Genomic DNA, 15,862 nt, shown 5'->3' with positions numbered 1-15,862 from the left:
GTTCCAGCTTTAGAACCTAGCTACTCCGAAGGCTTAAATTAAAGATATGCTGACGTATTTTAACATTAATGTGGAAACATACATTTCCACAATAGAAATGACCTGGATGTAATAATCCTAATATTTAAGAATTTCAATGTCTATATGGGCATGTAAATTCCTTCATAGGTCGGTCCAAAAAATCAGCAACTATCCAAATATTTCTAAGAGCTTAACCCTGGGTTGATTCAAAGTCCTTATTGGAAAGTTAGCAGTTACTTCCACTCATACAAGACCAGCCCAGTCTCTTTGAATGGGGAGAGACCTAAAAACTGAAACTAAAAGCTAAATTAACGTTTTAAAAATATCTGAAATCTGAAAAAAAACAACATAAATATATTACCCTTACTGAGAGTTGAATGACAGTTTACGTCTGACATCATATTTGTAGACGTAAAGCCAGCTGGAAGGCGGAGCTTCCCAGCATTCTTACTGATACTGTTGGTTTCTGTTAATTGGCTCTTATTTGTCCTATTTTCTGTTATTTTCAAATAAAATTCCTTTTGGATTATAAAAATATCCTCATGTTAAACATGGAGTTTGGATTCACTGTACTGGCACCTGTTATTGTAACCATGATGATGTTTTGTGGTCGGCTCGCATTGCAGTTATGAAGGTTATAAAGGTAAACAATTGGTTGTGATCAGCTTCTGACTTAGACTGGCAGAAGTACCAATGGAAACCAATTGTAGTGAGTGAATCTGATAATTTTGCAGCCAGGTGTTTGTATTTATGCAGTAGTCCATTAATCAGTGTTCACTTGTTCCAGTGTTCATGTATCATATTCAAAATATTTGCAGTACATGACATATTTGAGTTGGTGGAACTCAGGTCGTTTAACACCATCAGTTATCAAAAAATTATTTAAGTAGCCGTTCGTAATTTAGAGGATCCACCACGGTAAAGACCCTTACTATGGATTATATGAAATAAGACACTTGATTAATAAACAGCCTACTCCAAATCCAGTCAACAAAACTGTCAACATGTTTCTACAGCTTGATTCCCACCCCCTGTCTGTTTCCTCATTCTTCTGGTGCTTCCAGTTGCGGCGACAGTTGAAAAACAAAGCACAGCGGCTCTGAATCAAACTCCTTATAATTGTAGTCTAATGTTCCTCCTCCAGTGTTCAACAGCTCTTAGTAGTAGTAATCCAGACTCATCCCGACTCTCTTCAAGATCATTTAACACCTTACATTACACCTCACTGGCTCCACATACAGGTAAGCTGGGTATTTACTCTGTGGCTGCTGTTTAAGTCTGTGCCAATAATATTTTATTGTATGTTTTCATTCATCTTAACACTTTTGTGGCTTGTTTTTTGGAGTTATTAAGAAAGTGAAAGTAAAATGGATTCAGGTTTAGAGCTGACAGTTAAGGTGTAAGATTACATTACACACGTTCTATATGCTGAAAGTGTGCATTGTGTTCAAAACATATGCATGTAATGTTCATGTGAAATATGTATTATTTCTAATGATGTTAGTATTCAGCAGCAAATACTTACTCATTTGACTGGGTTTGTTTTTCATTTAGCTTTCATTGATAAGAGCACCAGAGCCGAAAGACAATGAAAACAGGTGAGTCGAAGGTTAAATTTCTAATGAAGTGAATGGAGACCAAAAATCACCTAATATCAGTAATTTAATATCTGTTATGCCATCAGTAACAGCCAGTAAAAGGTTCCAGTTATTATAAAATAAATTAAATCTAGATATTGTTACACTGTGTGAGATCATCTACATTTTTTAAACACAGAACATGCAACAAAAACATCAACAACATCAACAACAATAATAACAATAATCACTAACATGGTTCTGTCTTTGACAGTTTTGCTGTTTTTATGGATCATGTTCACTCTTCTCAGCACCTCAAAAGCTGGTAACCTTTTTTCTATTTTAGACCTAAATTTGCACTTTTGTTACATTCTGGAAAATGTAATAAAACCTGGTCATATTTCTCTCTTTCAGTGAAATTTTCGGTGCTGGTTCCTAATTCAGTGTCAGCTGTGTTGGGATCCTCAGTCGTCCTGCCTTGTGAACTTTCTCCCTCCTATGATGCTGAAACGTTTGAATTTCGCTGGTACAGAAATAAAGACTATGACAACCCCATTCTGCTCTACGAGAACCTGAAAGTCCAGGAGAACGCTGGAGATCCTCAGTACAGAGGCAGAGTGTCTCTGATGGGAGAACTAGAGAGAGGGAACGTCTCTCTGAAACTGGAGAACCTCACAGTAGCGGATAATGGGGAATATATGTGCAATGTTGAGAGCCCACAGTGGTATGACAGAGCCAATATATCGTTACTAGTGAAAGGTAAGAACGGCACCTCACACTTTACCTCAAACAAACCCATGTCTAATCGAATACTGCGAAATCTGAGAGTTTAACCCCCTTCAGTTTAGATTCTGGACATTTTAATACAAAAAAGCTACACTAGAGCAGCCTAAATCATTTGCAAAGTAAAGACACCTGCACATGGATGGATGAATAAGAAATATGTAAGCTGTGAAATCAATTATGTGACATCATTTCCATCAAAACTAACATTCCAGTACAAAACTAACAGCTATGGATTAAACTGGTAGGAGCCTAAAGATAATCATTTTATTCAAACAAAACCAATCTGTAAGCAACATTTACAACAACACTTACATATTTACTGATGTTTAACCTTCCAACTCTCAAACTTTTCTTATCTTCTTAAGCCCTAGGAACTGTTCCTGTTTTCTCCTTTGCTGAAGTTGGAGCATGGATGAATGTTACCTGTGCATCAAGTGGCTGGTCACCAAGGCCTACAGTCATCTGGAAAGACAGAGGAGGAAGAGAACTTGAGAGCAGTACTGATCACTATATAACAGGTTTCTACACTGAAATCAAATGTTTTTAAGAGGTATTAAAATTGGTTTGTACTTATCAGCATTCATGATGCCTTTAAATCAAAAAACGAATCTCCAGATGTTATAAAGCACCAAACTTGGACTGATCCTCCACCACGCTTCACTGATGGTTGTAGACATGGTTCGGAGTCTTTCATTGCCTCAGTGGCCCATTTCCAAAGATCTCACATTCAGACTCATCTCAAACCTCCGCATCTCAGATACCCTGTTTAGGTGTTTTGGTGCAAATTTCCTTCTTTTCCGTCTGTCTCCTTTTCAAGTCAAGTAAGGCTTTGTTGTTTCAGCTCTATACAAGTGAAATGAAACAACAGTGAAATGAAACAACATTCCTCCAGGAACAGCACAGGAACACAAGTGTGAGACAGTACAATAACACAGTTCAGACAATACAGCACAATAAATAAATACAAAAGACTTACAGTAAATACAAAACAGAACACAGGCAGTACACAGTACTGAGAGTAAGTGGAGCTGTGCAAAGGAGGATGTAACATACTATGACATATTAGCAGCTTAGCAGATAGCCTAGCATATATGAGCATAGCAGTCACTGAGGTAGCAACCACAACAGCAATGGTGAACAGTATTTGGTTGATACAGTAATTCTAGCAACTAAAACTGTTAAAGTAAAATGTGCAAAATGCAAATATTCAGATCTACAGTCATATCAAATGAAGTGTTTCAGTGAAATGCAGTATAAATGCAACTATATTTAAATACAGTGCTCCAGACATAATTTGGAACTGCAAGAAGTGGGGAGTGAGTTAGTCCCATGTTGTTATGTACATGTGGGTGTGGGTCTGTGGGAGTTGAGGAATCTGGTGGCTTGTGGAAAGAAACTGTTGCCCAGTCTGGCTGTGAGGGCCCGAATGCTGCAGTACCTTCTTCCAGATGGCAGAAGAGAGAACAGTTGGTGTGAGAGGTCCGTGATGGAGGGAAGAGAGACCCTGATGATCTTTTCAGCTGTCCTCATTATTTGCTGGAGGGTCTTGCGGTTGGAGGCAGTGCAATTCCCAAGCCAGGCAGTAATGCAGCTGCTCAGGATGCTCCCTATAGTGCCTCTGTAGAAGGTGTAAGGATGGTGGGAGATGAGCTTTCCTCAACTTCCACAGGAAATAGAGACGCTGCTGGGCTTTCTTGGTTATGAAGCAGGTGTTCAGGGTCCAGGTGAGGTTCTCCGCTAGGTGAACACCAATACAGTGGAGTTGTTGATGGTGAGTGGAGAGTGGTCACTCTGTGCTCTACTGGAGTCAACAACCATGTCATTTGTTTTGTCCGCATTCAGATGTAGGTTGTTGACTTTACACCAGTCTGTCAGTCGCCGCACTTCGTCCCTGTATGCTGATTCATCGTTCTTGCTGATGAGACCAACCACAGTAGTGTCATCAGCAAACTTTATGATGTGGTTGGAACTGTGAACTGCCAGACAGTCATGAGTCAGCAAAGTGAACAGCAGTGGACTGAGCACACTGCCCTCGGGAGCTCCAGAGCTCAGTGTGATGGTGTTAGAGATGCTGCTCCTGATCTGGACTGACTGAGGCCTCTTAGTAAGAAAGTCGAGGATCCAATTACAGAGGGAGGTGTTCAGGCCCAGCAGGCTCAGCTTTCCAAAGAGATGCTGAGGGATGATTGTGTTGAATGCTGGACTGAAGTCTATGAACAGCATTCATAAGTGTCCTTTTTCTCAAGATGAGTGAGGGCCAGATGAGGAGTGGTGGCTATGGTGTCATCTGTAGAGCGGTTTGAGCGAACTACAGAGGGTCCAGTGAAGGAGGCAGTTGGGTTTTGATTTGCCTCATTACAAGCCTCTTGAAGCTCTTTATGATGATGGGTGTGGGTGTGACAGGACGATAGTCATTGAGGCAAGACACTGGAGATTTCTTCGGCACGGGGGCGATGGTGGTGGCCTTGAAGCATGCTGGAACAACAGATGCGAGATGTTAAAGATGTCCATTAGAACTCCCGCTAGCTGGTCTGCACATTCCCTGGGCACTCTGCCAGAAATAATGTCTGGTCCAGCAGCCTTCTGTGGGTTAAGTCTGCACAGTTTTCCTCACATCAGCAGTGGCCAGGCACAGTACCTGGTTGCTGGGTGGAGGGGTGGTCTTTCCTGCTGCCACGTTATTCTGTGCTTCAAACCGTGCATACAAGTCATTCAGTGCATCTGGCAGGGAGTCATCACTGTCGCAGGAGGGAGATGTTTTCCTGTAGCTGTTGAGGGCTTCAATGCCCTGCCACATGCGCTGCGTGTCACCGGTATTGTGGATGTGTCCATGGGGTTTTCATGGCCAAAGAGCTGCCTAAGATCACTATGTGCAATGCCAAGCAAAAGCTGGAGTGATGTAAATCACACACCAAACTACATTGGAAAAACATTGTCTGGAGAGATGAATCACACTTCACCATCTGGCAGTGGCTTGTAGCAGACCCTTTTTCAGCATGTTAGTACCCCTCTGCACAAAGTGAAGTTCATGAAAAAATGTGTGCATGACCTCCAACTCATTCAACACTTTTGAGATGAAGTGGTAGACTGCGCACCAGGCCTTATCAATAAACATAAGTGCCACCTCACTAATCACTAACCTCACTCTTGAGGCTGAATAGAAGTGAATACCTCCATGCATGTTCCCATATCTAGTGTAAGACCTTTCAATAAAGGGAAAATAGTTCGGGGGGATTCCATGTTATTGGATATAAAATAGAATGAAATGTTCATTGAGCATATATGGATGTGATGTTCAGATATCTACAAATCACGTAGTTTGTGTGTAGAGTACATAAAGATTTATAATTTCATTGACAATAAAAATAACAGTATTTGTGGAGTCATTTTAAACCTATTCCTCTCACCCACGTTTTTCCTCTCTCACTGTCACCCTCTAGACTCTGAAGGGTTGGTGAGTGTGAGCTCTTGGCTGCTTCTCTCTCCCTTGGAGTCAGAGTGGATCTCCTGTTCTGTGGGTTTATCTGATCAGGAGATGAGAGAGGGAAGAGTGCCGCCACTCAAACCTGTCTCTACAGTGGGTAAGACCCATAATACTGTCTCTGAATATCTGTCTATCCACTTTACTGTCTAATTTCCAAATGTAGTACAACGTTATAAGGTGTTAAATAAGCAAGTTTCACGTATATAGTATAGACTGTATTATAGCATTTCATATAAATAATTATACATTTGAGTTTGTTCAGGAACATAAAATGATATTTCGCAGTTTTGTCTCATACCTTCACTCATCTTCAAATTTTGAATTCATCTTTCTTGAATAGAAAAATATAACAATATCACGAAAAACATTTTTGACTTGTCTCAACATTTATGGACAAAATATATCACCACTAATCCAAAACTCTGTTATTAACCTGTTGATAATTTTAGCGCCACTTTGAATCCATGTTTATGTTTCTGCAGAAATCTGGAGGGAGGCGTTCATCTCCACTCTAGTACTTGCATTAATTATCATCATCATCCTCGCTGCTCTTCTTCTATTAGTAAGACAAGGTACTGTTTAAAACTAAAACTGTTTATGAATAAAGTTTTGGGCATAAACTCCAACATACCGCAGCAATAATATAGTTATTTTTCATTTTTGTTTCTTTAAACAGGTTTGGTCCCACACTGCTCACCTCATAAAAATGCAGAAGACGCAGGTGTGTTTTATACTTTAGTAACTTTCCCTGATAAAACTTCTGTGCTTGCAGTTTTTATAGATTAGTTTGTACTAACTATAGTCAAAAATAGCACATTTCTAAAGAAGTTATCTAACTATATATCTATTTATCTATCTAATATAGAAATGTGTGAATATAGAACTTTGGAATTAAGGGACTTCCAGAATGTAAATAAGGTCAAAAAGGTAAAAGACAAATGAACTTTACATTTGTCTGTTTCTTAAAAACATGCTACAAACATTTACAAACATTTAAACATTTAGCAAATATTCCAAGTAGTAATAGAACCTCCTCAGTCCAGAGACTGGACACTTTTAAAACAACAATCTTTTGTGATGAAACATGTTCTCTGGCGCATACTAAATAACATAATACATGACTTTTTTTTGTTTACTGGGCAAAACATAATATTCAGTGTTTAGTGGACATTTGGGTTGAGGCACATGAAATGTGAGAGTTTTGAAAAATTAATATTTGTATTATAAGCAACACAAGAAGAAACAAATCAAGCACTGAACTGTTTACAACGCACAGCTGCATTGAAAAAAAAGTTCCTTAATTCTTAGAACTACCTGGATGTCTGCACGCATGGCTCCTAAAATACTACTACTAATAATAATACTAATATTTTCAGCAAACAAAGAGCTTTTTTAACACAAAGCATACACACTGTCTTAAATTAACAAATGGTTGAAACAATCAAGGTCACTTAAGAAAAAAGTCAGAAAACATTACATTAACTACAATACATATTCCATAGATTTATATGTAATTGTAGCGCCCCAGCTAGGTACCCAGTAGATTGGTGGTTAGTGATTCAATCTAGCTGGGGGCCCTGGGGTACTCAGTAAATGATAAATCTGGTTAGGCTTAGGTGACTAATAAATGTCTGTGACAACCTTATCTGACAGAACTTTAAGTTAGCACTATACACTCAATATGAACATGAAATACAATTACAATACTAGCAGATAACTTCTGAATATGCAAAAGACAGAAAACATCCAACGCTGTAAATTTTAGTTGAAAATATTAGCCTGAACAAATAAAACAAAATAAAAAAGGGCCCACACACACTCACGCACAGCTTGCGTGGACAGAGTAGAGTCTCAGAGTAGTGTCCAGTAAACGAACCAGTTCTCTACCCCCCCTCGTTGCAGGCCTGATATGGGCTCAGGTGCATAGGAGCTGATAAAAAATGCAACTGGCCTCTTCACTCCGAAGAGCAATAAACAAAGCGAAAGTTACACCTGCGGGAGTGGCTCTGTCTCTCTACCACACCTGTCTCTCTCTCTTGCGCGCTTTCTCTCTGCAGCAGTGGAATGGAGCACCATAGTCGAGCAGCCAGACACACAGGGCAGTGACGTACTCAAATAGCTAGTGGAAACTGGGGCTTTGCCGGTCAGCCCAGTCTTTAACTGGAAAGTCTGTACTCTGGTAGACTTGGGAAGGCGATGATAATAAACACACTATAGAAGAATTACGTTTACTGAGCTAGTTAACGTACTAATATAAAGGCCCAATCCCTTTTTTCTACCCCTACCTCTTGTTTTCGAGTGTCACCTTAACCCCTTGGAACTGAGTTACAGGGTAGTGGTTGAAATCATATATGATATGATATATCATAATCATATATAGTACAGATAATATGATGGTTATCATAATTTTTAATGGAGAAAATTCTCACATTTGTGGGTTTCTTTGGTCTCTTGTTCAGCCATCTCGCCAGTTTTTCTTTTTTTCTCATATCTCTCTGTTTGGAGTCTCTGAAAAACCTCTGTTTGGAGGGCCATGTAGCCCTAACACTTCACCCCACCCTTCTATCTCAACAAGAATCGGGACACCCTACCCCTAGACGTGAACGCGCAAAACAGAGGGCTCAGTGGTAGGGCTCAGTGGTAGGGGTGAGGGGTGAAATGGGATTGGGCCAAAGAGTATAAAGCTAGGGTGCAATTTAGCAGCCTGTGTTAGCCTACTACAGCTTGACTTAGCTGTAGTTAGCTTATCGAGCTAAGCTCTTAACTCAGACGTTCGACGAACTGCGTGTGAAACTCCTACACAGGCTCTCTATTCACCAACCCTGCACTGGAATGTACTCACAGAACGTTCGGACAGTCGTTCACTCGAACATAATAAACTTCAGGTCGCACATATGAGCTATGAGCGCCAAATAGTTCAATCTGTCTCCCCGCTCCTTTCCCTGCTCCTTATGGTGTGTTCTCATTTCTTTTTTCAGAAAGAGGGAGAAATAAGAGTTATTTCAGAAATATAATTAATCAAATAACCCAAACTTTTAGATTCACTTGAATCTATTTTTGAACTGCTACTTCACTTAAAAAATAAAAAAAAAATAAACTGAACTGAAAGTTTCAACTGGGCTACATAATATTATACATATTACAGTTTATACGTGAGCACAGTGTCATAGACAGAAACAACATTCCTGTGTTTCAGAAATGACATTTCTTAAACACACAATGTTCAGTTTTTAGATTAGGTCTGTTAGGGTGATGACAAGAAAGATGCTCATTTTTCAAAATCTTGCAGATGTTATATGCTTAATTTAAATGTCCAGTTTACTGGACAGCAAAATCCATTGAAATCACTAAAAACAGCATTAACCCCAAATTCACAGAACACCATCTACTGACACTCCTAAATACACGTAAAATTCTACCGTTAACAAAATCTTGCATGATTGAGTTTTGTAATGCATGAGTCTATTATACTAATCAAAGCAACTTACTAAGTCCAAACGTCCAGATTACTGGACATTAAAATCTATCTTGAAACTTCTGTATGTAGAAATGAATATCTATTACTTTCTTTTTTACTTTTCACAAGAGGGACCTTCTAGAAGGAAGTATATGTACAAAAACATTTCTAAAATACATACAGGATCATGTGTGTTTGTCTCATCAGCTGCCAAGTTTATTCTTGATATATATATATATATATATATATATATATATATATAGATAGATAGATAGATATGCTTTCAAGCAGCACTATATGGTAGCGCACTACACAGTGATGCTGCAAAGTTTGTTAACCCTTTAGAATTCTATATTTCTGCATAAATATGACCTAAAACATAGTTAGATTTTTACACATGTCCTAAAAGTACATAAAGAAAACCCAATTAAAGAAATAACACAAAAACATTTTACTTGGCCATTTTTAATTAAGGAAAATGAGGGGCAAAAGTATTAGAACCTTTGCTTTTAGTATCTGGTGTGACCTCCTTTTACAGCAATAACTGCAACTAAGCATTTCTAGTAACTGTTGATCAGTCCTGCAAATCAGCTCGGTGGAATTTTAGCCCATTCCTCCGTACAAAACAGCTTCAGCTCAGGAATGTTGGTGGGTTTCCTTACAGTAACTCCTCGCTTCAGGTCTCTCCACAACACTTCCATAGAATTAAGGTCAGGACTTCGTCTTGGCCATTCCGAAACACTGACTTTATTCTTCTCTAAACATACTTCGGTACAATGCCTTGCGTGCTTAAGGTCGTTGTCTTGCTGCATGACCCACATTCTTTTGAGATTCAGTTCACAGACAGAAATGCTGACATTTTCCAATTCACTGGTTTACCTAAAAATTCACTGTTCCATCAGTGATGGCAAGCTGTCCTGGCCCAGATGCAGCAAAAACAGGCCCAAACCATGAAACTACCACCACCATGTTTCACAGATGGGATAAGGTTCTAATGCTGGAATGCAGTGTTTTCCTTTCTCCAGATATAATTCTTCTTATTTAAAGCAAAAAGTTCTATTTTGCTCTCATCCATCCATAAAACATTTTTCCAATATCCTCCTAGCTCGTCCATGTGATGGCAAACCGAAGACAGCCATAAGTGTTCTTTCTGGGGAGCAGTGGCTTCTCCTTGCAACGCTGCCATGCGTTTTCATTTGAATTTTAAATAACACAACATAAACAAATAAAAATAAACAGACACAAGCTAATTGTGTCACCTCAGCAAACGTTAGTAGCCTGGTCTTTTTTCACCTTGTATCTTTCAGTGCTGAAACAACAAGTTTGTGAAGAGTTAGTGAACTTCTGCCAAGTGTTATAAATGATATTGAATTAATATTTATCTGCACTCTCACTGTGATGTATGTAGTACAGGAGCACTCTGCTTTGTGATGCTACACGGTGTGATGCATCCAGTGTGCAGTGTCAAACGTGCTCAGATAAAAACCCAATGACAATTAATGTATTTATGCATGTCTTTAATCCTGCTACGAAAATGTCATGAATTATTAGACAAATGATTTATTAGAAATCTAACACTTAAACTGCAGGCTTATTATTCTTAAGAATCTTAAGTCTTTTTCAGCAACTGCTGTAAATTATATCTACTCCAACACTAATGTATAAGCCCCCCATACAGACCCTTTGAGTCTGAGAAGAGATGAACAACTATATTCTTCTATATGCATAAAGTGACAGCAGAAACACTGCAGTGATCTACTGTATACTTTTATTTTACTGGGTTTTCATTCTCACAGGGGTTTTAACAATAGTGATAGAATATATTGAGCCCCTTTTAATGAGTACATTATTTGAGTCGACAGTGTTGATCATATTTTAAAATGGTGAATGTGTGATATTAACTTTTTATTTTTGTCATAAAATCGATTCTCATGAATCCACCACAGAGGAAAAGATTCCCCTTACAGGTAACAGGTTTTCATTTGTACTTTATTTGTGATTTATGATGTGTGATTAGAATGAATATTACTGAAAATAAAGTAAATAAAATTAAATGTTTTTGATGTTTTTCATATTCTGTATTTAACATGTACAAGACATGGTTAATATAAGCTTTTCTACTTCAATGTTTTAAAAGTGAACAGTGTTAAAATAAATATATCTCACAGGTTCGGGTGATGAAATATTAAGGACATGGAATAAGCTGAGAATAGATAAAGGTAAATAAAAGTCCATTCATCTTTAACATTCATTCACTTACAACCATCTTTACTGTTCTGGGCAGACAAATTCATTCCTCGATTTCTTTCACAGAGAAGCTCACTGTAGATCCTGAAACATGCCAAAAACCTCTGATGGTGACACAAGATGGAGCTGGTGTGTCCTGTGGGAAACGGAGCAGATCTGATGTTCACACATTTCCTCACGTTCTGAGTAAAGAAGAATTCTCCTCAGGACTGAAATACTGGGAAGTTACAGTGGATCAGAAAGAAAAGAGTAAAAAGTCGTGGTGTGTGGGGGTCACTCAAGAGCCCCACACTAAAGAGACCCTCACAGCTCTCTGTTATGAAGAACGCTGTGGTATTTACCCCAGTACTGACCCTCGCACTCAGATACCTGCTGAAGATCACGTTACCACCCTGGGTCTGATTTTAGACTTCACACACAAAACTTTGTCCTTTTATAATGTAGATAAAGAATCTCACCTTCATACTTTTAGAATGAATAACATGAGTAATAATACATATTTTGCTCTAATCAGTCCAGGAATAAAAGATAATCACCCTGTAAGTTTTCATAGTTAGTAATGTTGTGTGACTGTACAGCCCTTTAAGACACAACATTAAAGGTCAAATAGGTCATTTTTCAAATATCACAATGAACCTTTTCCGGTTCACCACTGATATTTTTGAGCACTGATACTAAAAGTATTGCATAACACAGTCTAACTTTTAGACGATGTTAGAGTTAAAATGTTTATTTCGTTGGTTTCATTTTCACTCCATCCTTTTATAATGTAGATAATAAATCTTATCTTCATACTTTTAGAATGTCGAACATGAAGAATAATAAATACTTTGATCTAATAATTCCAAGGACAAAAGATTGTGACCTTTTATATTTTCTCTAAAATTAATGTTACTTGAAGTCAAATGGACTCCAAGAACAGTTTCGTCGGTGCTTTAAGGTGAGACACTGCAGGGAAATAACCTAATATGAATCTTTCTCGGCTTATTACTGATAGTTTTACTTAAGTTAAGTACAAGTATTAAACTACATTTAAATATGCAAATGAGACACTGCATAATTAATTATACATACACAGGATGATGTTAGTATTTAAATGTTTCGTTCATTGTGAAGACACGGTGGGTCACGGTGGGGTGCTGGAGCCTATCCCAGCTGTCATTGACCCAGAAGGATAAGCGGTTTAGATGATGTATGTATGTATTGTGAAGACACTCTGGAGAAAGTAGTTTACAGTGAAAGTAGTTTACAGCTGGAATCTCATTATATTGTTGTTTAATCAAGAAAAATGCTGTAACTGTGAAGTGTTTTTCAGGTCATTCTGCAGTACAATATCTAGCATATGTCCATATATGAGCAATGAATTAAGAAATTGTTTGGTCATATCTTTCAGAACAGGGTTAAGAGTGAACCTGTAAATGTAGAGAGAAGCTGATTTTGAGAACATGGCCTGAGAACTGCATTACCAAGTGATCTCAGAAAACATGCACTGTGTGTGTGAATGTTGCTGTTATTATTAAGAATGAACACAAATGTGCAACAAAATGGGCCAATTCCAAAATACTAATAGTTTTTCCTGGTGGTTTTGGTCTGTCCAGTGTCCAGATTTAAACCCTTTAAAGAATATTTGGTCTCACATTAAACACAAAATAACTTGGCAGTGTTTTTCAACTATGTGATGTCATCAGTGCTAAGTGGAAGAATATAGACTCTTCTTTCTATAAAATGTTGTCTGCAAGTTTACTTACAAAATGTCAACATTTCTAAGTGAAAGGCTATCATTTACTAACTTATTTGATCTGTTTGTTTGATTCTCTGTAATTTACTGACTAATAATTAGTCAAGACCATTGAAAGTTTAATGTTTTGCCATTTTGGATTTAGTGCACAAGAGTGTACACATATTTGGATATCCTACTTAGATTTAGAGTATAAGACATGGATGGTTGTGACAGGGGTGGGTGGAGCTAGGACCTTCATTTAAAGTGAACACTTGGAAATACAGTTAGATGCAAGTGGACATGGATTAAAACATGCTGAAATTAACATATTTCTGTTGAGTTCTGATATTTTAATTACAGCTGATTACAAGAGACGTGAAGACATGTTATAATAAACAAATAAATAATCTGACAACAGGACCAAAATCATCACTTTTTCACCTGTAGTGTTTGGCTTTACCAAAAATACATGGTCAAGACCAACTATGGAACTCACTTGAACAGCAATCACCATCTCATCCCCACTGTTTTGTAGAAACTTCATCTCAACGGTTATTTTGAGGGGTTATTTTGTTGATCAACATTTTAACATTGTAGTAATTTAAATATGTGACTAAAGGGGGCTTGTGGAGAAAGTTATTTATTTGGTTTTAAGAGGCAAAAGAAGAAGTTTTGTTTTTGTTTTTTACTTTTCAAGCGAAAATGTAAATTTTGATTTATGTGGCTAAAATAAACTCAAAGAATAAACTGTATTCCCAAACTTTTGAGTATGTTCATGGATATTTAGTTTTCCAGTGAATGGATACTTAGTTTCAGTTATTTTGCTTGTTTCCTTTGAGAAGCATATTGTCACTGTAAAATTTATATAGGACTAAGAGGACTTTCATTTTTCAAGTAATTTTCAGCCATTTCTATTCCTCCAACCTCCAAATTATTCCACAATGTAAGGGACAGCTGGCATTTTCAAATAATGTAAAATAATAATAATAATAATAATAATAATAATAATCATAATAATAATACATGGACAAACTGTAATTATACAGTAAATGACCTCATTAAATTTAATTGAGATTTTTTATAAGATATAATTCTCTTAAAAAAACAATATTATAAAAGCTACTATAGCAACAATAACTAAACTTCAGCTGAGGGAAATGCACACATTGGGGAAATGCAACACATGTCCAGTCCTACTGTACTCCAGTGAAACAAGCTTTAAGATGCTCTGAGAACTTAATCTTTAAGATTATCTTAGAACAGAAACTGCAGTGCATAGACTGCATTAATGGAATAGGAATAACACCACCACAATGGCCTCTCAGCCACTGTTGAGCCAAATGGTTCTCAGGGCCGTACTGTGCCATTCTGCGCTGGTCCAGACTCATGACTAGTCTTTTTCCATCTATTGTGCCGCTAAATCAGAGCCAGGAAATACTCAAGAAAATTATGCAAACAAGTGGCTAACAGGCTAAAAGCTACATACACATCACCCATCACAACCCAGTGCAGCCTGTACTGCGGTGGGTTTCACCTGTAGCCAGATAACTACACTAGCATTAGTGTCGCCGGGCAGGTTACAGCTCAAAGTTCCACAGAACAACTGTGTTTTTGCTATTTCTGTTGCTCCAACACCAGTCATTTGAATCTGTAATCTCAGATACGTGTCTTTATTCTATAAATGGGTGTTTTTAATCATCAGTTTGCTAGAACTGAGCCTGTACTGCAGTGGGAGGCACCGTACGGTTGTGTAGCCTAGCAGGCTACAGCTTAAAGCACAACAGAACCGGCTGGATTTCAGATTTCTATTACTCTACTGCCAATCAGTCAACTTTGGTCTTGCTGTTATTAGTTTTTATCATCTATACTTGTAATAGCAGAGCACCAGTTAGTTAAACCTAACCTGCACTGGGGTGTTTGGATCTCTTCAGCTATGCTAATTTAACTAGGAGAGAGGAGCTGGCTAGCATTAGCTTAGCTAGGAAGCTCCAGCTCCAGACACCAGAGAACAGGTTTAATTTCAGCTTTCTGTCCCTCAAACATCAGCCACTGAACTTCGCATCCTCAGAATTGAGTCACTGTTATCTAAATTTGTGTCAATAAAGCTTTTGTTAGTCAGAATCCAACCTGTTCTGTGGTGAGCACAGTTGGCAGCACGCAAAGTAAGCTAACGCTAACCAGCAGCGCTATTTACCAATTTGAAACTGGTGTTAGATTGAAGTTCTGACATTGAATGGTGTGTTTTAAATCGTGCCCTGCTTTCATTTGCTGTCTGTTTGAGCGAACTGGACTTATGTTAGCTGACCATGCTGAAAAAACAGGCTGAGCCCTTAGCATTCCGTGTCAAACCGCCACAATTAGCCTACGTGCGCAGAACTGTTTGGCCCTGCAGTGGAAAAGAGGCTAACGTGTTTCAGAGCAGAGTAGAAATGGGCAATATGATGATATTTTATTGTTATCATGACAATTTCTTTTTCTTGATAAACCTTACACTTTGCTGAGTATATTTTGGATATAATGTCTACTTTAAGAACACTGACCACCTGCATGTTTCACTACAAATACAGCAT

At 38.0% G+C, this 15,862-nt stretch overlaps 1 protein-coding gene across 1 annotated transcript in view; it reads left to right on the top strand.

Moving 5' to 3' along the window:
* Window positions 1-12,146, top strand: part of LOC118816862 — a 63,070-nt gene extending 50,924 nt beyond the window's left edge. The window contains exons 19-28 of the mRNA XM_036583460.1: window positions 1,166-1,262; window positions 1,873-1,923; window positions 2,013-2,357; window positions 2,750-2,902; window positions 5,825-5,965; window positions 6,351-6,440; window positions 6,545-6,589; window positions 11,272-11,292; window positions 11,494-11,544; window positions 11,639-12,146. Of these exons, the coding sequence (XP_036439353.1) occupies window positions 1,166-1,262; window positions 1,873-1,923; window positions 2,013-2,357; window positions 2,750-2,902; window positions 5,825-5,965; window positions 6,351-6,440; window positions 6,545-6,589; window positions 11,272-11,292; window positions 11,494-11,544; window positions 11,639-12,129 (1,485 nt within the window). The 3' untranslated portion in view covers window positions 12,130-12,146. The remainder of the gene's footprint in view (window positions 1-1,165; window positions 1,263-1,872; window positions 1,924-2,012; window positions 2,358-2,749; window positions 2,903-5,824; window positions 5,966-6,350; window positions 6,441-6,544; window positions 6,590-11,271; window positions 11,293-11,493; window positions 11,545-11,638) is intronic.
* Window positions 12,147-15,862: the final 3,716 nt, after the last annotated feature.

The sequence above is a fragment of the Colossoma macropomum genome, unplaced genomic scaffold (genome assembly GCF_904425465.1).
Source record: "Colossoma macropomum unplaced genomic scaffold, Colossoma_macropomum, whole genome shotgun sequence".
Taxonomy (NCBI): domain Eukaryota; kingdom Metazoa; phylum Chordata; class Actinopteri; order Characiformes; family Serrasalmidae; genus Colossoma; species Colossoma macropomum.
The sequence above is the reverse complement of the archived record's forward strand: the minus strand, read 5'-3'. Positions and strand labels throughout refer to the sequence as shown.